Here is a 22,918-nt window from a genome sequence, read left to right on the forward strand (position 1 = left end):
GGGGCGCGGAGGCGCTGGGGGCGCGCGGCGGCGTCACGGGGCGGCCGGCTTGCCGAGGGCGCGCACCGAGTGCTGGCGCTCCCTGGCGGCGCCGCGGAGCTTGGCGCGGCAGCTGGAGGCGGCCTGGCGCGTGGTGACGGCGCCCGCGGGCGGACGCAGGACGGCGGCGGCGCTGCGGGGCGACGGCTTCGCCAGGCTTCGGCCCGCACGGGCGCAGCGGACCCCAGGGAGGAAAGACAAAGACACGCCGGTTAGCAACGGGCAGGAACCGCGCGGCCCGGGGCTGGGGCGCCGCTTCCCCCCCCCCCGCACCCACCGGGTAAAGCTGCGTCCTGGAGCGCGGCACCCCGCGGCAGGCGCGGTTGCGGTCACCTAACCCGGCCTTAGCTGATAACCCTTGACCCAGGAGTTCTTGTTTAAAATGTTCTCTTAAAGAAAACTATGAATGCAAATGAAATTTCAGAGTGTAATAAAAAAAATAGGGAAAGAAGAAAAATTGGAAAAGATTCATATCCAACAATAAAGTACTATTTTATAGTGTGAACTAACTTGCTAATAAAATAATGCTAAGATTATGAATATGAAAAAGTAGTCAATGAAAAATTCCATCGGCATTTGTAGAGTGTGAGGGTAATGTACTTATATATTTATAAAATGATGGAGAAACTTGTAAGATGATGGAGAAAAACCACATCAGTGTTGCTATCTTTGGGTCTTTATTTCCATTTTATTTCGAATAAAAGGTAACGATTTTCAAATTTATCCCACTTATGAATTTATTAAAATAAAGTTATATAGGGTAGCAAAGTAGTAGGCATAAAGAGTTTTTAAAGCCTGGGTTCATTGAGATAGCTTATCTTCACTCTAAGCTCTGTAAAAATAACAGTATTACAAAATAGTTTATCCCTTAAACTTTTTAACAGTGAGTCAAAACCACTGTCTTTTATAAGATTTTATATTATTTTATTCTATTCATTTCTACTTGAGGAAAAAAGTTTTCTGGGCTTTTGAAAGATTAATTTCAACTTGAAATTTCAGACTTTGGAACACAGTATGCTAAAAACGGAAACTACAAATGTAATAACAATATAGACATGCGCCAGGGCTTTGTTGTTAAATAGGAGAAAATCCACTATAACATATGCTTCACAAATATTTTAAACTAAAGCAACCTCAGAGTTATCAAGCGGATTTTATTGGGTGATAAGCAAACCAAAGGTCAGGTGTTCATGGTTTGTTGCTTAAGTGGATGACATAATTAGTCAGTCCACCCTGCAAGTCTCCTAACTTCTCAAGCTTCCAGAAAGAGTTATCATGCCCAGAGGCACAACTTTAGTAAAAATCCTATCACATATGAGAAAAAAAAATTTTTACAAAGAAAATAAATCCTAAGAAACCAAACATTTATGTTAAGTAACTACCTGAGCAAAATGAGGGCTGCGGGAGCTTTCGTAGGAAGCGCTCACTCTTGAAAAATCTGAACATCTCCAAATGATTTCAAGTTCGTTAACCTTTAACCTTTAGAAAGTATTCCAGGGCATTTGGAAAGCACCTGTGGGAGCTGCCTCTCCCCTGCCCCCACCAGGCACCTTTACACTGACCCATCTCGCCAGCCCTGATTTCAATTTAACATTTTGGAATGTGCATTACGTCTTAGGTCCTTTGCTCAGACAGTAACAGCAAACAAGTAAATAAAGAAGGTTATTCCTGAGAAGGAACATTGAGAAAATTCCTTTCCCATTATTAGGATGAGTCAGAGCCCAAGGCTATCCTGAATTCCCAAGTCACTGCAGATGGCCCAGGCTTCTCTTCTCACATTCTTCAGATTTCCTGTCATTCCTCTGCTCAGATTCCTAACAGAATCCCACTGTCTGCACACTAGATGAATCAATGGTTGTTAACCTTTGGGGAGAGCCTGAAGATGTGGGCACCTTACGGAAGCTTGTACAGAGCCACAGCAGAACCTGACTTTCTGACCTATCCCTGTAAGAGCAAATGGTGGCAACTCTTCACAGGTGGAAAACTGCCGCTTCTAGAGGGCATGGGGGTGGGGGCTGTCACGTAAAGTTTCAGCTACTTACTAGAAACTCTTGATGGGATTTGACTGCTAGTTAAATCTGTGATCTGGCCTTTACCACCGCAACATGCCCTTCATTTTTACAGTCAGCTGTGCCATTCTTCCTGAGGCAGCCAGTGCTAAAACCCTGATTCGCCAAGGTGAACAAAGCCAAAGAGAACTTCAACAATGTTTTTGCCAGGTTAAGTTAGACTGTATAATGGAACACCAAATTCCCCTGAGACTCCTATTATAATCAATACACACTATATCCTCTCTGGTCAAGTTCAAACAAGTGTTCTGCCAAGTCATAAATCTCTGTGTACTACAGAGAAAATATACTCTGTTCCTATTTCTTGGCAAGGCCTCTTGGAAAGACAGTGGCTTCGGCTGCAACGCAGAGTAATGAGATACAATAATGTGTGCAGCCCTTTGCTCACCAACTGGAGCGCCATGCTGTGTGGCCCACACCACAGGTGCGCCATCTGGCCTTCTGCCTTCCCCCTTACGTTGGAATATTTGTGTAAGTGGGACTGGACGCTAGAGCAACGGTAAGGGAATACAAAGATGCTGCCCGTCTTTCCAACTTCCCTTTCTGAGTGGATTTATTTGCTGACCCTAAACCACAGAGAGACCCAGAGGTTCATGAGTTGCATGCTAAAGAAAAGCACCATTGCACTCTTTTTCCAAGATACTTGAAAACCAACATCTGTTTTCTTACATGGACCATGGTTTAGAACAGTGGAGCCAAAATATTTTACTCTAATTCCCTTAAAACAAACAAACAAACAAACAAACAAACAAAAACCTGTTTGCACCCTGAGTTCTACTTCCCTCTTAACTCATTAAAGCAAAGCGGGGAGGTCCTCCCTCTAACTGTTCAACTTCTTTCTCTCTCCCTCCCACCCCCTACACACACACACACACACACACACACACACACACACACACACACACACCCCACTTTCTGACTGTTGCGGGAAATGACCTGTTCCTCTTCCAGGAGAGTTGAGAGTGACTTCTCTACCATCTCCCACTCTCCCTGCTACCCTCCCAACACCAAGTGCATCCTCCAGAAGGGTGGGGGAGGACAGTAACAGCATGTGTTGGCGGGTGACTGGCTGCCTCATGCAGCCATCTTCTGCAGAAAGCTCCGATTTGCCCTTACCCATTTGTCACGTCAACAATGCTCCTGCTGCTGGCTGAATTAGCCAACAGTCTACTTCTACCTCTTACTTTCAATCATTACCTCCCAACACTATGACATGCATGTACTATCAGACACTGCTACCATTTCAGAAATAATTTTCCACCGTATTAGAATTCAAGCAGAGCCTAAAAGGAAAATGAGCATGGTTGGGTGGGACAGGCCATAACTGTCGTCTACTCTAATAAGACACAAAGTCAAGTATCTTCATGTCTTAACACGCCAAGCAGTAACATTCAGATCACATAGCTCAACAGATTAATATTGCAGATGGGAGAAACATGGGGGTACAAGACACTAAAATGTTAAAATAATAAATATCTTAGGTACAAAACATTGTAAAATAATGCAGACTGAAATGATATTGCCCAATTAGTTCAGCCAACATTAAAGATAAATTAAGGAAGCAATGAAAACATAACTACTCAAACCATGCAAGATGAAGTACAACCGTTGCCTCCACAGCGGCCCCTGGCCTCTCCTTGGCACCGCAGGCGCCCCCAGCGCTGTGCCTAGACAGCCACCACTGGCTTCCCAGGCGACCGGCACTAAGCTAAGTGTTTTGACACACATTACCTCAATTTTTTTCATAAAAGCCAGTTTTGTAAGACTCTAGTTTTAAAACAAAATATGCACAAAGGGATGATCTATACTTCCATAAGTAAAGAAACCAGGAGAGCAGGACACCAAAACTTGGAACTATCTGGTCTGAGCAGCAACTGTGTTCCTATGAGAAAGATGTTGCACCAAGCTGTCTCAATGCTTGTCAGGAAACTCAGAGACACATAAACACCAAGCCAGCCGCAAACCCTTCATCCACCATGGTGTCCAGCCTGAAAGAAGTACTGCGGGAAATGGTGGCACAAAGCGTAGTGGAGTAAACCACCAATATCCGATTCCCTTACAGGCCAGCTCCATGAGATGGAACCCAGACACAGCACTGCTTGTGTGACCAGAACCTAAGGTAAAATTAAATACTCTGCACCAAGACAGACAAGACAAAACATGCAGCGATGAAATGACCCCTAACGACATTCTGCTGTACTCACAGATCAATCAGTGCCTTGCTCGGCCATCCTCAGAGAAGCTTCCTCCTGCAGCACATGAGAACAAACACAGAGACCACAGACAGACATGCAGAGAATGAGAGGCCTTGGCACACTCAGCCCTAAATGAGGTATCTCCTTCAAATCTCCCCACTCAGGGCTCAGGAAACCCTTTGGGAGAAGAACTGGAAAGAGTATAAGCACTAGAGGGGCTGGAAGATGCCAAGGGAACAAAGCCCTCTAGTCAACAAGATCAGGGCACACGTGAGCTCACAGACTGAGGCCGTGTGCACAGGGCCTGCACGGGTCTGCACCAGATGGGATCCTAGAGCTTCAAGGAGAAGTGGACACTTTCCTCATGCAGAAACTGCCTCTAACCGATAACTACTTGCAAATGAAAACGTAGTTTCCTCCACGAGAATCTCACTGGGGAAACAAGGCACTCTTAAGGGTCGGCAGCTTGCCCAGCAGAGAACAAACTCAGAGGTATCTTTAGAAGGTCCTTGACTCACTGTCATGTCAGAGCTTTTTCTTTTTTATATTTTATTTATGTTTCTTTTTTTTTTTCCCTACAGGTCTTTTGCATACAGACTATGGCTTCCTGTTTTGTGTTTTTATGGGATTCTCGAGTGTGTGAACCAGTGGATCTCTGCATCTGTTTCTTGGGCTTTTGGGGGGCTCTTTTCCTTTGTTTCTTGTCCCATTCCAATGTATGTTTTTATTTTATCTTGTTTTCTTATTACCCCTTTAAGCCTTTTTTTTTTAAATGGGAGACAGACAGGGGGGTGGATCTAGATAGGAGAGGAACTGGGGAGGAACTGGGAGGAGGAGAGGAAGGGGAAACCATAATCAGGCTACATTATATGAAAAAAAAAATCTGTTCTCAATGAAATAGAAATATAAAAAATAAAAAGGAAACTCTGATTGTAATTTTCTCTCCCGTACTTGCCTCCTGGGGGAAATGTAGAGACTGTGAACGTGAGAAGCCACTGTGCCCGATACGTCCCGTATAAACTAAAGACGTGGCACTGTGGCATTTGCGCAGCAGTACATGTGAGGCTGGGGCAGTAACTGTCCTCTGGCACTCCGGGAGTCAAACCAGGTGGCTCAGGAAGAATGAGTTAGGATCCTAGCACCTGTGTAAAGGTCTAGGCATCAAGAAGACCAAGCATGGAAGGCTAGAAACAGGGGCCCCCTGAGCACGCCGGCAGCCGCCAGCCAGCCAATGATGAACTCCAAATTCAACAAGAAACCCTCTCAAAAAACGAAGCAGAGAGCAATTTGGAAAAACAGTGCCAATCTCCACATATGCGCATGCATACCTCCACATAAACATATTCCCACAAATACACACATGTAACACACACACACACACACACACACACACACACACACACACACACAGCTGGATACCTATAGCAGTGTTGCTTCTTACTGGCCCTAAGATTGACTATTTGCACATTACCATACAGACGTTTATACAAGTCTAAAAGCAAATGAGTTTCCTGAAAGATCCCTGCCATACCCTTCTTAGGTTTGTTCTGTTACTTTGTTTTATGCTGGGACTGAACCCAGGGCCTCACTTACATTAAGCAAGTTATATGCCACTAAGCTATATGCCTAGCCTTCTGCCATTTTTTCCTTTTATAAACAAAAAAAAGTAGATACTCTGATTTCTGCTTTTGGTAGCTAGCAGTAACAGCTACTGTATACATTTCTCTAAATGCTTTTAACATCAGCATGATTCATTACAAAACAAACCAGTGACCATGGCTTCTTTCTCTCTGAAAGAAATGTGAATAGTACACTGTATTAAACAGAAGATGGTTTGATATGATATGCTAGAAATAAGGGGTATTTTAAATTCTGCTCATTTGGGTTAGCAAAAAACAGTTGCCTAAATGATACATATGTGGGAGGTTCACAGACCAAAAACTAAAAATTCGTGGATTCCACAATGTCCAGATATACTATTGAAGAAGCTTTTAAAAAGATACCAAAAACTTGCTTCTAGTTAGTAAGTTCATTAAAAATGTTCCCAACTGTTTTTTCAATACCCTCAACTGGGCTGCCACATTTTCTTTAGAGAACGATACACAGGAACAATGGCATGCTCGTAATAAACCAAACTAACTGAGCAGGGGCTGGGGAAACATCTCAGTGGCTAGGAGTGTTGCTGCTCTTCCAGAAGGTCAGAGTTCGAGTCCTCCTACTGCTGTGCAGCTCACAGCCACCTGTAACTCCAGCTCCTGGGGATTCAACAGCACCCAGCCTCTGCAGACACATGCAATACATGTATGCATATAAGCACATACAAATAAACGCAGATAAGCTAATCTGTGTTAAAGAAACTAAGTGAGTAGGTTCAACTACAAGACTGACATGCCTAGAGCCAACTTTTCCGCAGGGCAGGGTCCTAGGCAGGCGAAAATCAACTTGTGCAGAATGTCTGGCAGCCTTTCCCAGGGCTTTCTTGCAGGTACCTCATATTATTTCCTGTCGCAACCTTCATACTCAAGAAATCAGCTCCGTCCAAAAAGCACAAAACCAGGAAATGAAGAGGTGCCAGCTTTCCATTAACATTATGCACTGGGCCTGCTAAATGAAATAAATTCTGGGTTTTTACTACATGAAAAAAAGTCACCTAAATTAAAATGAGACAAAAAAAAAAAAACTATCTTTGTAATCTACTGATCTTAAAAGGGTAAAGAGAGAAACAATGTATAAACAAGTACAGGCAAATACACAACACTCCGTTGATGGCCCTGTTAGGACAGAGAGGGCGTGCTACTGTTGATAACACACGGATACACCTTGCAAGAAACTTCCACATGAACTTTCTCTCTAGGATGTTAGCATATATGCCAGAAAGACAAGGGAGGGTTTCAAGTCAGAAACACATTCTAAACTCCTGCTTTGTTTTCGTTCTACTTCAAGCATCCACGTGTGCTTGAACATTCGCATTCACAGCCCTCCCAGTGATTTGCTGGAGTGTGGGTTGGTATATGGAAGTCTGCTTGTGGAAACAGGATCAGTGTTCACAGAATTAAAAATAATGTTTAAAGCACTAGTCAAAGTTTACAGATGTAATGCAGTTCTGTGCCACAACAGGCTGCTTTTTGTTATGTGATGAGGATATCAGGCTTTTATGCTAATATTTACTGCTTTATTCAAAGTTAAAACATAGAGAAACGAAACTATTTTCAAGGAAATAAAACAAAATTTCTAAGCCCCTAACCCCATTTTTCTATAGATCCTGTAAGAACAGAAGTGTAGCTTTACTCTAACAATCTTCTTCGAATTCATGTCTGTCAGAATTCAGAATTCTGTTGTTGAGCTTAAGGTGTATCTGTAAAACCTCATCTACTTCATGACATTTGCAGGCAAATGGTGGGAACTAGAAAAGATGATCCTGAGTGAGGTATCCCAGAAACAGGAAGACACACATGGTATATACTCACTTTTAAGTGGATACTAGACATATAATATGGAATAAATCTACAAAAATCTGTACACCTGAAAAAGGAGGACCCTGAGTAAGATGATCAATCCTCACTCAGAAAGGTAAACGGGATGGACATTGGAAGAAGGAGAAAAGAAACAGGACAGGAGCCTACCACAGAGGGCCTCTGAAAGACTCTACCCAGGAGTGTATTAAAGCAGATGTTGAGACTCATAGCCAAACTTTGGGCAGAGTGCAGGAAACCTTATGAAAGAAGGGGGAGATAGTAAAACCTGGAGGGGACAGGAGCCCCACAAGGAGAGCAACAGAACCGAAATATTAGGACACAAGGATCCTTTCTGAGACTGATACTGCAACCAAGGACCATTCATGTATATAACCTAGAACCCTTGCTCAGAAGTAGCCCATGGCAGCTCAGTAACCAAAGTGGGTTCCCGAGTAAGGGGAACACAGGCTGTCTGATATGAACTCAGGGGCTGGCTCTTTGATCACCTCACCCTTGATGTGGGAGCAGCCTTGCCAGGCCACAGAGGAAGATAATGCAGCCAGTCCTGATAGGCTAAGGTCAGATGGAAGGGGAGGAGGACCTTCCCTATCAGTGGACTTGGAGAGGGGCAGAGGAGGAGATGAGAGAGGGAGGGTGGGACTGGGAGGGAATGAGGGAGGGGGCTACAGCTGGGATACAAAGTGAATAAACTGTAATTAAAATAAAAAATAAAAATTTAATTAAAAAAGACAAACAAAAAAACCCTCATCTACTGAAACTTCACACACACTCTCCTTGGGATACTTCCCTTTAAAGTCAGTCCCCCAACGTGGAAAGCTTAAATGGTACGCAGACTTACATTTTCTGTATTAAACGAGGGGGCTCCATGGCAAGTACTGCTGACTTCTGAAGAGCTACCCAGTGTGCCTTCCCAAGGACCTTGTCCTATGGTAAACAAAGTCTTCATGTCTCAGGACAAAAATATCCACCTGAACTCTAATGGTTGCTCAGATACAAGATTAAGGCGATTTCCATTGCTAGGTTGTTCCTCAGAAAGGTGAGACAACAAAAGAATGGTGACGTCCAGAATTATAGGACAGTGCGTGGCCCACGTTCTAACATCTAAGAATTCGCCACCCCAAAGCAAAACCAGCATCCTAAATCACATGTTCAGCGTTCAACAGCTTAGTTTTCCCTTATTCTCTGGCTATGTACTTGAGCATCTTTTGGATATATGCCTAGGAGTGGTATAGCTGGATCTTGAGGAAGCATTATTCCTAATCGTCTGAGAAAGCGCCAGATTGATTTCCAAAGTGGTTGCACAAGTTTACATTCCCACCAGCAATGGAAGAGGGTTCCCCTTTCTCCACAACCTCTCCAGCATGTGTTGTCACTTGAGGTTTTGATCTTGGCCATTCTGATGGTGTAAGGTGAAAACTCAGGGTCGTTCTGATTTGCATTTCCCCGATGACTAAGGATGTTAAGCATGGATACTAACTGAGTTATCCATGTGGATTATACCCTTTTTGACGTATGTGTACTGCCCAAGAACACACGTGCAATGTGCCCATGCATGTACATGCAGTGAGCAGAGGAGGTTGTCGGGTCTCCCCCTGTTTGTGTCCATCTTATTGCCCTGAGTCAGGGTCTCTACTGACCTAGAGGCCTGCTATCTCAGCCGTGCTGGCTGGTACTGGGCCACCCAGCTACTCCTGACTTTTTCTGCACAGGTGCTTGAGGTTCAAGTTTAGGTCTCTATGCCCTGCCCCCACTTTATGCTGCCTGAATTGAAACACAGGCCACTCCTGTCTGGTCGTCTCGTCAGAGGCATAGACACTGCTCAAGGAGAACGCCTACATTTCAAAACTATGCGATTAAAAAAAAAAAAAACTTGTTCACTGCAAGAGCAGTAACATTGTTTTATTTTAAAAAATAAAATGTTTTTCTTTAAAGGAGTTTTCCTTTAAATTAAGTATCAAAGATTTATCTCAAAAGCCCTCTGAATAAAACACATCAATTAACTCACATTTCCTCATGCTATTACAGTTCATATACCACTTCTGAGGTAATATCAAATGTACTGTTATACAAGGAAAGACAGAGACGCAGAGATAACCAGTCCTAGCCAAACACAATTTCTCAAATAAACCCCTGAAATAGAAACATAAAAGCTAGGTATTATCCTAAATTACCAGACAAACCAAAAGAATGCAACAGGTAGGAAATACACCAACTCTATTACTCCATCTGGTAACTTCTTCAGAACCTCTGGCTTCCACATCCACATCCACACTAACAGCTCCGAAATGTGAACCATGGGCAGCCTCTCTCCTGACCACTAACCTGAATGTCCTTTTCCTGTTAAGTATGTCTGCTTAGATGTGAAGTGTGCACCTCAAACTCAACCCATCTGTAAGTTAACTCATTCTCTCTCCTCCTGAGTTCCCTACCTTGGAGAATTCTGCTCAACCCGAAGGCCTGAAACTGGAAATCATCTGGGGCTCATTTCTTACCTCCACTGTCCAGAAAACTCCACTCCTGAAATTGTTGGCAGCCTTCTCTCTCGGCTCACTGCCGTCACCTAAGTTTTGCTACTCACATGAATGTAAGCGCCGTCACTCTTACAGGGCTAATGCTGGCTCCTAATTACTTTTCCTACCGCCCACACCTTTTCACCCGCTCACTCCTTCTCTGTCTCCTCAGTGCCATGAGAAGACCCCATTTAAAATTATTCAATGGTTATTCCCAAATCCTGAATATATAACTCAAAGTACTTACTGGGTCCTTAACATCTTACTTTGCATTGTCTAGTATTATACTCCTTCCCTAAATCTAATGTAGTTTTCTAGTCTCTTATCTATCTGGCAATTTTTTTTGTGCCTCACTCTTTCAAAACTCAAGGATGAACTTACGGATTAGAAACAGCTTTCCCAATCCTGCTGTGCTTAAGATTACACCTGTGTCCTTACAGTGAACTCCTCTCCCACAACACCTTAAAGGAGCTATAGCAAACCTCGGCATGCTTAGCACCAGAGCCCGACAGACACAAAAGGCTGAGCTCAAGATGTCTACAGGATGAATGAAACAGAACTGTATGCAGACCAGCGATACAGAACAAAATCTGTAGAAATTCTTTGGTTTTTGATAGCCGAACAAGTGCTACAGAGGGAATAAGCAAGGCACAGTGACACATCCCTATAATACCAGCATGTGAAAGCCTGAGGCAGGAGGATTTGAGTTCAAGTCTTGCTGAAGCTATGTACTAAGTTACACACCAGTCTGAGCTATATAACAAAACCCCGTCTAAAAATCAAAACAAAAAGTTTAATTCACTTATTACTGTAATACTATCTTCTCCACTGTTGATATTCTAAATTTTCTTTCATCTTCTACTCATTAAAGTTTCAACAAAATTTTAATCTCTAAGAAAGGGAATAAATACCAAACTTCAGACACAACTTGTCGCACATGCAATCAACTCTTTCATTAATGTGTGACACAGAAGCTGTTCATCAGTCAGGAATCTGGCTAATTAGGCCTGGCAGACACCTGCTCGGCGGCTACACCCCTAGGACGGCACCCACGAGTCGGCAGCAGGCAAGCACTTTCCTGCACCACCCTGCCACCCCACTGCACTGCAATCACAGTGGTAAACTTCCTCTCATGTATCACAGGCCCCAGAAAAACTAGTTTTCTTTTTTTGCTTCTGGGTCCTCTTGGTGTGTTCAGTAGAGAGGTAGACACAGTTTTATAGTCTTTAAGCAACTGCGCTGTCTCTGCCGATAGCTATTTAAAAGAATTCAATTTCACTAGAGTTGATGACAAGAAGCTGAAGGATCTGGGGCTAAGACACATGACAGGGAGCTTACAACAGTTTTTAAGCATACAACAGACATGCTGATTCAGAAGTCCAGTGACACCACAAACGGAAAATTCCAGACCTGACCCCATAGGATGGATCGCAATCAAAATGCAACCACATTAAAAATACTAAGTCAGTATCTTCAGGCTGTAAGTAGAGTGTCTACATGAACTGCATGGTCAGATCCCATAGGTATCCTATGGGTTAATATGTAAACACACAAAATCCAAAGGCATCCCGAATCTGAGATAATTCTGGTGTCAAGCATTTCAGACAAGATGTAACTTGTGCCCCCGCCAGAAACTTCAGTGTACAGACAAAGAGAAAGCCCAGGTACCTGTTTTTTTCCAGTCCAGTCTTTCATATGCAATTCAAATTCATATCCTGGTTGAACAACCACCCTCTAACCTAACCCAAGAAACCAGGCTTTACAGATTCCTTTAATACCAAACTCCTCTCGTACTTTGAAAGTAAGAGTTTATGTACCCAGAGTATTGCAGGCACTCTGTACTGTAAGACATGGCAAATGGGGGTTTGTGTCTTTATATGACCTCCTTTACCCTAGCTGAAAAACCTCCCTCTAAAGAGACATTGGGGTCAACCAAGGAGGAGGCCTGTCTCTAGGGAAGTGGTTCTCAACCTATGGGTTGCGACCCTATGAAAGGGTCATTTGACCTAAGACCACTGGAAAACACAGATATGATTCATAACGGTAGAAAATGTACAGTTATAAAATAGCAAAGAAAATCATTTTAGGGTTAGAGACCACCCCAACATGAGGAACTATGTTAAAGGTCACAGCATTGGGGAGGCTGAGAAGCCCTGCTCTAAGGAGCTCTATCCACCGGCTCTTTACTGGGACAAAACACATTCTAAAGCACAAGTTTCTACTAGCACAAATGTGTAGAAATTTCCTTTTTAGCAGCATGGGTAAAATCATCCAAGGGTAAACTATAATTCATGCTGCTCAATCAAAACATGGAAAATAAATTCACAGATTATCACCAGAACCATGTAATCCAAGTACATAATGCGTTTAAACTCTAAATTAAGTCATGAATAAAGGTACAAATTAACAATGCATCTCTCAGTAATAGAGAAATGGTCCTGGAATATTTCTGGGGCAGTTACCGATCCCTTAACTGGCATCTCCACCCCAAATTCATTTCCTGCACTAATTCCTGGTCACATATTAGCAGATGTGCACTGGGCACCGAAGACCCAGGACAAAGGGATGCGCCCACACACTTAAACGGCCTTTTCAGTTTAGGTAAGGAGACCCTTCCACACAAAGCATGCAGGAACTGCTACAAAGGAAAAACCTTTACAGTGGGTTACTACACTGACAGGACATCCACTACTCCCCTGGAGACAGGGAAGGCGAGTCCTCAAAGAGGAGATGGGAAACTCCAGACGAAGTCCACAGTGCCTTGTAAAAGGAAGTATGTAGCGGGAGAGATAACAGAAGTCTAATGGGAAGCTTGCAGAACTAAGACAGACAGACAGATAGATGGACACTGAGCAGTGATGACAGGAAGAGTATAAGGGGAAAATAATCAAGGTATTTTCTAGGATTCTGATTAGCCAGGTAGCTAGAAGGGCAGATAAGAGAACTATTCAATAGGAAATACATAAAAGGGGAATGAGGACAATAAGTCTAGTTTATTGCAAAGGTGAGCTGCAGTTTATAAAATACTATAGGTGTGCATTAAAGATAAATTAAAATTTATCAAAACTATTCAAAGCATACTCATACAGTGTGCAATTAACTACAGACGGATAGTCAATACAGCACTTCTGTAAGTTTCAGGTCGTAAGCATTACCGAATAGCAGTACTGTAACTGGGAAACTCACACAAAGAATGCAGGCAGAAGCCACAGGAACAGACCCGAACAGTGACTCCTGGGAAAAGGCTGTGCTTACTAGATAATAAAGTCAAGCCAAGACAGACTGCAGACTACTGGTAAACCTCAGAGTAATGTAAACCTGAAACTGACGTCCTGTGCCTTTCTTCCTTCCCTCAACCAACTCCTAACAGGCACAGCACAAAGCTCTGGCAACGCTTGCCTGTGAATGCATTCTTATGCACACAGCCTAATGTTTACCAGAAAAAAAAAAAAAAGCAGTGGGAAAGGTGGGTGGAGAAAGAAGGGACAGGGAAATCGGAGATGGGGATGGAGGGAAGGAGGGCTTCCCTGAGTTTCATGATAGAACTATACATTGTTGAGTAAGATATTAACGGTTAAGAAGCAATCAAGCGGTTCTGGCAAAAATGGCATAAACAACGGTTTGCTCTAACTTAATGAACTGCTGTGTTTCTTGGCTTTATCATGGATGTTACATCTGACTTTTCACTAAACAGTTAGAGGAATGCCCCCTCAAAAGGCAACGAACAACATAATGGCCAAGCAAGATAACCAGAAAGTAGGTGCTAGAAAGTTATTTCAGCAGTAACTTGATAATAACTTCAGTGATCACTACAAAAGTCACAGTATTTTTGGACTCCTAACTGACACAAAGAAGACCAAATAAATATAATACAATGTGAAGTTCTTATATATACTGTATCATTAATTTACAAAATTCATACAACAAACCTATATAGAAAACAGTTTCTAATATTATTTACAGACAATAAATTTGAAGTTGACAAATAACTTGCCCAAACTACAAAGCTATAAATAAATGAGCCAAGACCTGAACCCGAGTTAGCAAACTCCATGCTTTAACAGTGACACTATTCTCCAAAAGAGCAGAATGGTGCCAGGTACATCATGGACACTAGATTAGTATCCACTGTGGGAAGAACGACTAACAGAAGAAAAACCAGCTATCACTGTAAGTCAACTTCCAAAAACACAAACAGAAGAGCAAGAGTACCTTAAAAATTTGGGATTGACAAAACTGCCAGCACAAACTACAGAGTGTGACAAAGTGTCTTGCAAATGGTAACAACTTGTTACAGAATGACCTCAGTGCTGCCATAGGAAACACAAGGGCTCTTTCTCCCTGAAAATAACAGGATTTTTATGACTCTACAAAGCCAAAGATGGAAATGCACCAGACATTTCAGAAGGAATGGCAAGCACAGATCAAAAGACTATCACCCACATTTTCTTAGCATGGAACGGACCATTCGTACTGTACTAAAGTAACACTCAAGAACATCAGCTGACTTTAGCTCTAATGTTTTCACATATACTAGAATCCTTATTATATTCTAGCACTATCCTTTCAATAACTCTCTCATCAAGAGTCCTTCTATTGGGCTCAGGACCTTATTTTATGCTACTGACTTCTGGTCACATGGCAGAACCAGCACAGAAAACCTGCCCAAAGACCACCACAGACTAGCCAGCAACTTATTAAGTCTAACGTGAGAGAGAAATTTGCTCAAATATACCTATTCAACTAATCACACTTTCCCTTCAGAGGCTGAACCCAAGCTACAGGGGGGAAAGAAAGCAGCTGAAAGGTACAAAAAGGGTAGTAAACATTATTAATGAGGCAGCTACAGCTATATTGAAAAGACAGAGTGAGGTTACAAAGAAAAGAAATACTTTTTGTTGCCAAGACACCAACACCCAACCACAAGAGTTCCATCAGTTTTCACCCTAGTTTTTCTATCACCTACCTAGTAAAAATCTAGTGAAGCCAACTGGACTAGATTTCCACTAGGCCCAACTACTTCTGTCTCCATTATGTTTTGTCACATAAGACTTTTCAGAAAAACGTCTTCCCCTTACCAGATCCAAGCCAAACAAGATTATGTGCTTGCAATAAAAAAAAAAAAAGTAAAGAGCCTGAGAGCTGTTTTCAATGAGTTCACGTGCACTCACACACTAGCTTTCAGGTACTAGGCAAGCTGGGTGGTAGCTAGCAACGCAAGCCTTCCAGTTCCCACATCTGCAATATCGGTGGTTTACAGACGATGTTACTGAGCCATGGTTACCTAGTCTAGAGAGAGGAGCTCAAAAGGAGTGCTAAATCTTAAAAATTAGCACCTTCCATCTTAGGGCATGGTTAAAGTACCCCGTGTGCAGCCAGGACGACCTGGATGCAGGTCCCCAGCACCAACATAAAAAGTCAGACATGGAAGCCTGTATAAGAAACTCCAGTCCAGGGACGGGACTTCACTTCAGTATAACCAAGCACTAAGAGCCAGATCCAGTGAAAGACCGTGTCTCAAAACAAAAACGTAGAAAGCAATCACAGAAGACACTTGATGTCAATCTCTGCCCAGCACGTGTGCACATGTGCACACAAAAAAATTAACAACCCATTAGAAATACTATACATCAATACTAACAAGAGCTCCAGAGCAGCCACAAGACACAAGGCTATCTCCTGTAGAGGCTCCTTGCTCTGTGTGTGCATAAGTGCATGTGCGAGTATTTTTTGTGGTAAGTGAAACGGTTTTCTTATAATCACTTCAAATAAAGGTTGATTGGTCAAGCACAGAAATGACAACTGGAAAACAGGAAGATGTCTTATGGAAAAGGAAGGCCTACTGATCCTTCTCACACCCACACAAAGGAAAATGATCAGCTATTCTCAACACGAAGCCCACAGATGGGCAGTGGGCAGCACACATAGAACTCAATATAGCTAATAAGCAAAAAAACACAGAAACTCTCCTATAGAAATTCCTATTCCTCTAACTACCTCTACCTAAATTATCAGAGGAAGCTTCTTCCCCTAAACCACACCCTGTAATTCTATCATCTGTGCACACTGTGCCTAGTGCTTCGTTTCTGTTTCTCTTCGAGGCATTCCTTCCTCTGTGAGTCCCATTAAAAATCAAAGTTGCCAGTCTTAACTAGGACATACTTTGAGTTCAGGGCTGCCAAGACACCTTACTACTCAACAAGAATCTCAATTGTTTCTATAAAAAAAAAATTTTTTTTTTCTTGCAGAGCTGAGAATGTCTAGAAGATACAGTTCTATTTCTCAGAGCTAATTTATTTTCAGTATATTCTCAGATAAAAGGGATCAAAGTTCCATATTCAAAACCCAAATTGTAATAAAAACTACATGTTCTTAAAGTTAATTCTTATATAGTAACATCTCATCTGAACATTAGATATTCTAAAATTGTTGGCAGATTACAGGAAGCAGTAAAGGCAGAAGGCTAGTTACTAGTGCTCAAGCACCCAAAGCAGTTTTAATTTTTTGAGAGGTGGATAATTTAACCATATCATTCTATCACTTAAACATTATTTCAGGCAATTATTTCATTTGCCAGAAATATGCCTCAGATACTAGACACAAGCATTTGAGTACCAGATTCATGAGGAGCATGAGCCTATAATCTCAGCACACAGGAGGCTGAAGGGGAGGATGATCTTGTATCTGTGTCCCTCCTGGATTACACAGCAAGTTTCAGGCCAGTCTAAGGTATATAGTGAGATCCCATCTCAAAATAGAAAGGGCTAAAAATGCTGTTCAGTGGTAGAACTCCTGCCTAGCATTCATTGGGTCCTGGACTTAATTCCCAGCACCATCACAAAAATAACAAAAGCAGCCATATTTCTTAAGTTTAAGATTCAAAGATTTGCTGGGTTCGGTGGTGCACACCTACCGTGTCAGCACTCGGGGAGGCAGAGGCAGGCACATCTCTGTGAGCTCATGGCCAGCCTGGTCTACAGAGCCAGTCCATGACAGCCAAGGATACACCTTTGAGTGAGAGACCCAGTCTCAAAAAACACACAAGCAAAAATATAAAAATTTACCCAGGCCCATAGAGATGCAAATTGGAACTACAAAAGTTCAAAGGTCAGAAAAACAAGACCGGTCAAGTTTGTGAGTTAACTCTTCCAGCAGGTAATTTTTACAGCAGGACCTTAGCTGAAATTTGGAGTGTTGTTCTAATAACTAACTGGACCAGCTTCTGATACGTGCTGTTTCTTTATCTCTTCATAACACATTCATGAGACATTCCCAACTCAGATAACGTGTGTTCCTGAGAAACCTACTCCATAAGTGAATGCCTTCCTTCAAATAGTGCTACATATCTATAATGTTTGCTTTATTTTTAAAAATCCAGTATTATTCAATCAATATTTGTTTTGTGTCAGTATTTTGCACCTGACCAAAACTATTTGTGTGACAGAACAGATGCTAATGAGATTTTTGAAATGGATGGCTCTGAGGAAGGGCCATAAAAACAAAGTGGAATTTACAGTCAACATGCTTAAAAAAAAAAAAAAAAAAAAAAAAAAAAAAAAAAAAAAAAAAAAAAAATATTATAAAAAAAAAAAAAAAAAAAAAAAAAAAAAAAAAAAAAAAAAAAAAAAAGAGCTGTAAGAAAGAAAAGTTACTAACATCTGATTAGAAGGTAACTGATAGCAAAAATGTTGGTTTTTAGTCCAATTAAGTACAAAAGCAACAGATCTGATGCGTTACAAAGTTCTCTTCCAATGCAAAAGTTTCCATCTAAATTTAATTGAGAAGTAATAAAGTTCCCATCTGACTTGTGCCATTCAAGTCTTTTCTAGCAATAACTTCTAACATTTGTAATAATATGCCAGGAACTGTTCTCAGAGTTTTGCATGTAGTTTTTATCTTCTCCTGGTGGGGGGAGGGAGGCATGGGGTAAAATACACTGGTCCTATTTCATAGGTGAAATAAGTAAGGCAGAAAACATTAAGAGTAAATTTCCAAAGGTCACATGAGCAATCATTTGTGGATACAAAATTTTACCAAGTGGTCTGGCTCCAGCTCATTACAATAAAGCTACCAGTAAGCTAACTATATAGCCAATTGCTCTTCATTTGAAAAGGTGTAGACACTGAGGCTCTGTTGACTAAGAATGCACACTCTGTTTCCTAGTAGCTATGTGGCATGAGTGTGTTAGTGACCTTCTCCAAGCTTCAGTGAGATGGGAGTAATGGAGAAACATGTCTTCCTCCACAGGCCTACCCGTAGGGTTTAGGAGGCACTACCCATGTAAAGTGCTCGCAGGGTGCCTGGTATTCTAGTACTGCATACATCGTAAGACTCATCTTCATTTTCATAAACTCTCCTCAGAGGTAGTATTTTCTAAAGCAAAACTCACCAACATAAAGATAAAAAGAAAAACTGAACCAGACCCAGTAACACACAGCTGCTGTCTCGGCACTGGGGAGGCTAAGGTAGGAGGATTGTGAACGTGAGGCCAACATGATACAAGGCAACCCCCACAGGGACTTAGACATACATGAGAATGTGTTGAGTATTGCAGGAACTTACGACAGTCAGAACAACTTACTGCAGCACAGACACAGAAACCAAAACCTCTGTCTCTGGGCTTTCCTCCTAACCAGATGCACCACTGTTTTTTAAGTTTTCCTTTGCTTCTGAAAGTGTTATCAAAAATAGGCAAAGAAGCCTGAAAATACTCCTCCTCCCAAATCTAGTGTGAAACAATGGAGATTCTTTCAGAAGAAAATGAACTTCAGGCTCTTAACCTTATCTCCCCAAATATTTTAGCTATCTAGGACTAATGATCTCTTTTAATCAAGCTGAAGAAAAAGGGCAGTAAGAGCTAGAAGCTCAGAAGAAAGAGGTAGAGATACAAATTAAGAGAGTAGGAATGAATTAGAAAAGGAAAATACTGGTTAAGTCTAAGGAAAACGTGTTTTATTCTGCATTTTACCATGTGCCTCAGAACAAATCAACTGGTTGCTTCTAAGGTTGTCTATCCTTACATTTTAGCTTATAAAACCAGTAAAAAGAAATGTACAGAGCACAGGAGGATTTCTGTCTAAGGGCAAAACCAACATTATACTATGTATCTTATAGCTTGGCTTTCAGATCAACTCTAGGAACAATGGCTAAATCTAAAATATTTCCATGTGCCACTGGAGGAAACCTAGGTACCTAGTTTCTAAATGATAGGAGCATTTCTAAATCATTTTCAGTAGTCGTTCTATTTGAAGATATTTTGCCACGCCACAACAGGGAATAATACTGTGCCTGTTTCCATATAGATCTGCCGTGTCCCTATAGGATAAATCCCTCTTTTTTACAAGATACAGTCACAGAAACCCACACAACGTTGCACTGCTGCATCCAGTTTTATAACACAGTAGAATTTATTGCCTACAAATCAATATAATACTTTGTTTTAAAAATGCGAAAGTACTTTTCAACATTAAAGCAGCCTGTGCAAACCAAAAACTCAGCTCATATAAATAAAACCATGTTAGAAATTAATAGGTAATTTGTTTTCCCGGGGGTTCTTCTTACAGTAAAAGAGGAACCACCTCTGCCTGTGCCCTCGTGCACTGGCAGTCTGCACACTCTGTTGGACACTTGCCTACTGTCAAGCAGACCTCCAGTTCTCACCTGCACTAACCAAGCCAAACAAGTTCAAGTGTAAACTCTATCTGCTACTGTTTCTGTTCTTGTAGCTCATTTAGGAAGATAAGGTGTCTTTAGGAAGAAAGAAAAATTCTTGACAAAAAGTCTTCAAAATTTTATAAGCATGTACTTCTTTTTTCCTAAAATCTTGATAACAAAATAACAGACAAGAATTTACTATTTTTAGTTTTATAATAGGAATCAAATATTATCTAAAGCAGTCATTTAAAATCCCCTGTCTCAGTTTGGCAATGGTGGCGCACACCTCTAATCCCAGCACTCGGGAGGCAAAGGCAGCTGGATCTCTGTGAGCTGGAGGTCAGGGTGGTCTACAGAGCTGGTTCCAGGACAGCCAAGGATACACGAAGAAACCCTGTCTTGAAAAAAACAGAATAAACAAACAAACAAACAAACTGATAAATAAATAACCTTGTGCCTCTGCTTCCCAATTGCTGGGTTACAGACATATGCTATCATATCTGAGTAGGAAAAACTCTTGATCAAATAGCACCTAAAGTGGATAAAATTTTATAACCAGAATCAGGCCTAAATATAAATGACTATTAACTCAACTTTGTACAACAATAACAGAAATTCATATGAACATTTGTTCATACAGACTATGTGCAGAAAAGCTTCGGGCACAATAAATCCATAAAGTAGGTGCACAGGTCAGAAAAGAACAAGAAAGACAGATACTTGTTTGTTCTGAACTGGTCGCAGTTTAGCCTCTGTCATGTCTACCAGGAAAAAATGCCCTCACCTAGGTGCCTTGAATTTAGGCAAGTGCCAACACAGCATTGTTTTTTGGTTTTTAATTTTCTCTGTAACGGCCTAGAAAAAAAATCTCTTGAAGACACAGGAGCATGTGTTTTCTTCTTCTGCGATCCTGTCCTGTGGCGTGGCACAAGAATTATGACGGGGAACAACTGTGAATAACCCTGTGAGGCTAGTGAGTGGCACAAAGACCTCCTCGTGTTGTCTTCCCTCCCCCAACAGCTATTTTTCTTTCTTTCCTATAATAATTAGCAAGTAAAACAGGCTGGAAAAGGTCAAAAGAGCATGTAATGTGTGTAGTAATGCACAAAAGATAACACCTTGCAAATGTCAAAAATACAGGTTTAATAATGTGCAACTAATGAAGACTGTTTATAAATTAAATGCCACCTACTACACATTTGGTCCCTAAATATATTATGCTATTAGTCATTAAAGTTAGACCTATAAGTACAAATTTCCCATCTGTAGAAAAGTAATCTGTTTTTAAATTAAAGAGAAATCATTACTTCTTAAAAATAAAACTATCAGGCTATAATTCAAGTGTAGCTGCTCATAGTCACTGAGTAAGTTGGATAATAAAACATTTAAGTTTCAACCAATGTACCTGTGTTGAAGCACATTTAGCTGAAATAACTTTTAGTCTGGTTTATTTTCATCACGTATAGTACATTTTTCCAACATAACATGTACATTCAATATAGAACATTTCCAGTAACAATTACAGTCTTTCTAATTTCCTTTCACAGTATATTCTAGTGCAAAGCACTGAGAAGGGTAAATGTTTTTCTAACTATGAAGCATTTTATTATGAGCTTCTAGATCTTTGACATTTAAAATTTATACAAAAAGTATACAGATGGACAGGGTCCATTCTAAGTACAGCTGTGAACCTAAATAAAAACATGGTATATTTTCCGCAGTACCTTTTCAAATAATTTGACACAAATTACTAAAAAATAAAATATTCCCTAAAAGTACAAAATATTGATACACAAAAACCTGCCCAAAATTTCATAAAGATAGATGTATTTCTTTTTTCCTAAAATCTTGATTACAAAAGATGGACAAGAATTCATTATTATCAATTTTATGGTAAGAATCAAATTTATCTAAAGTGGTCATTTAAATTTTTTCCTTGGGGGGAAAAATTAAGACGGACACCCCTATCTTCTTTTCCAGCAACATTTAAGGAAATAAACTAGAAACATAGCAAGTGGTTGCACAAGGATTGTCTGCATCTATGGAATATCAGAACACTACTTATTACCTTCATATAAACAGTAGCAAATGTGGGTCCTGTTAAAATTGGAACTGAGAAAGAAGGCTGCATCTATCATTAAAGTGCTTTATATAAAATTTAAAGAAAAATAGGGGAATGTTTAATTTTCATAAAAAAGTCTGATGTTTTCAAGTGATAAATGTAATAATGATCTATGCATAAAATTAACTGGAACTTTTTTTGTTGTATATATTTTAGAATAAAACTTTCAAACATTTAAGTGCTTAAAAAAAACTCAAATATAAATGGATGCAAATAATTATAAATATTCAGTAGGCTACTAAATATTCATAATATATTGATACTAATTTGTCTTTTGGTCCTACTAACATATTCTCTACAAAGATGGTATTTTATCTATACAATCTAGATAAAATTTTCCATGTAAAGTGAAATAAACTTAAACCACTAAAAATACAAAGTTTATATCAATTAAAAACTATTATTTTCTTCAGGTTGTTGATCAACAAATTATCAACAAATTATCTGGAAAGTGAAATCCCAACATTTTGTAGAAACTGTAGACCATATGTACCAGGTCTACCAGGAGAACATGTAATGTCACGGCTACTTGCAAGTGCTGGGAGGGGCCTTGCCTTAGAAACTGGTTAGATGGTTACTGTTTTAGTCAGATCAGCAGTTACAGTTGAAAACTTATGAAAGTGCTCTCTTTTTTCTCATAGTACCATTTGAAGACGTTTAGTAGTTCTAACAACTTAAAGTCTTTCCACAAAAATGAACTCCAAACCTTTTCGTACATCACTTGAAGTTATCTGAGGAGAAATAGGAATAAATGAACACTTTTGAGTTTACCAATAAAACCTTGGTCTTAAATTACACAACAATAAGTAACTTCTAAAGGATGGGTTCATCTTAGGTTTTCCACACAAGTGAG

General features: G+C 40.7%; 1 protein-coding gene across 2 annotated transcripts in view; it reads right to left on the reverse strand.

The window, feature by feature from the left end:
• Positions 1-10: 10 nt before the first annotated feature.
• Znf800 (zinc finger protein 800) overlaps positions 11-22,918 on the reverse strand; it is a 39,675-nt gene continuing 16,767 nt past the window's right edge. Inside the window, exon 4 of one of the 2 annotated variants that reach the window (XM_055608227.1) lies at positions 11-196. In XM_055608227.1, the coding sequence (XP_055464202.1) occupies positions 34-196 (163 nt within the window). In that variant the 3' untranslated portion in view covers positions 11-33. Of the gene's footprint in view, positions 197-22,232; positions 22,797-22,918 lie in introns of those variants that run through there. The other variant, XM_055608225.1, reaches the window with a different exon arrangement.

Source organism: Psammomys obesus, unplaced genomic scaffold (assembly GCF_907164565.1).
Source record: "Psammomys obesus unplaced genomic scaffold, mPsaObe1.curated_primary_1811, whole genome shotgun sequence".
Taxonomy (NCBI): Eukaryota; Metazoa; Chordata; class Mammalia; order Rodentia; family Muridae; genus Psammomys; species Psammomys obesus.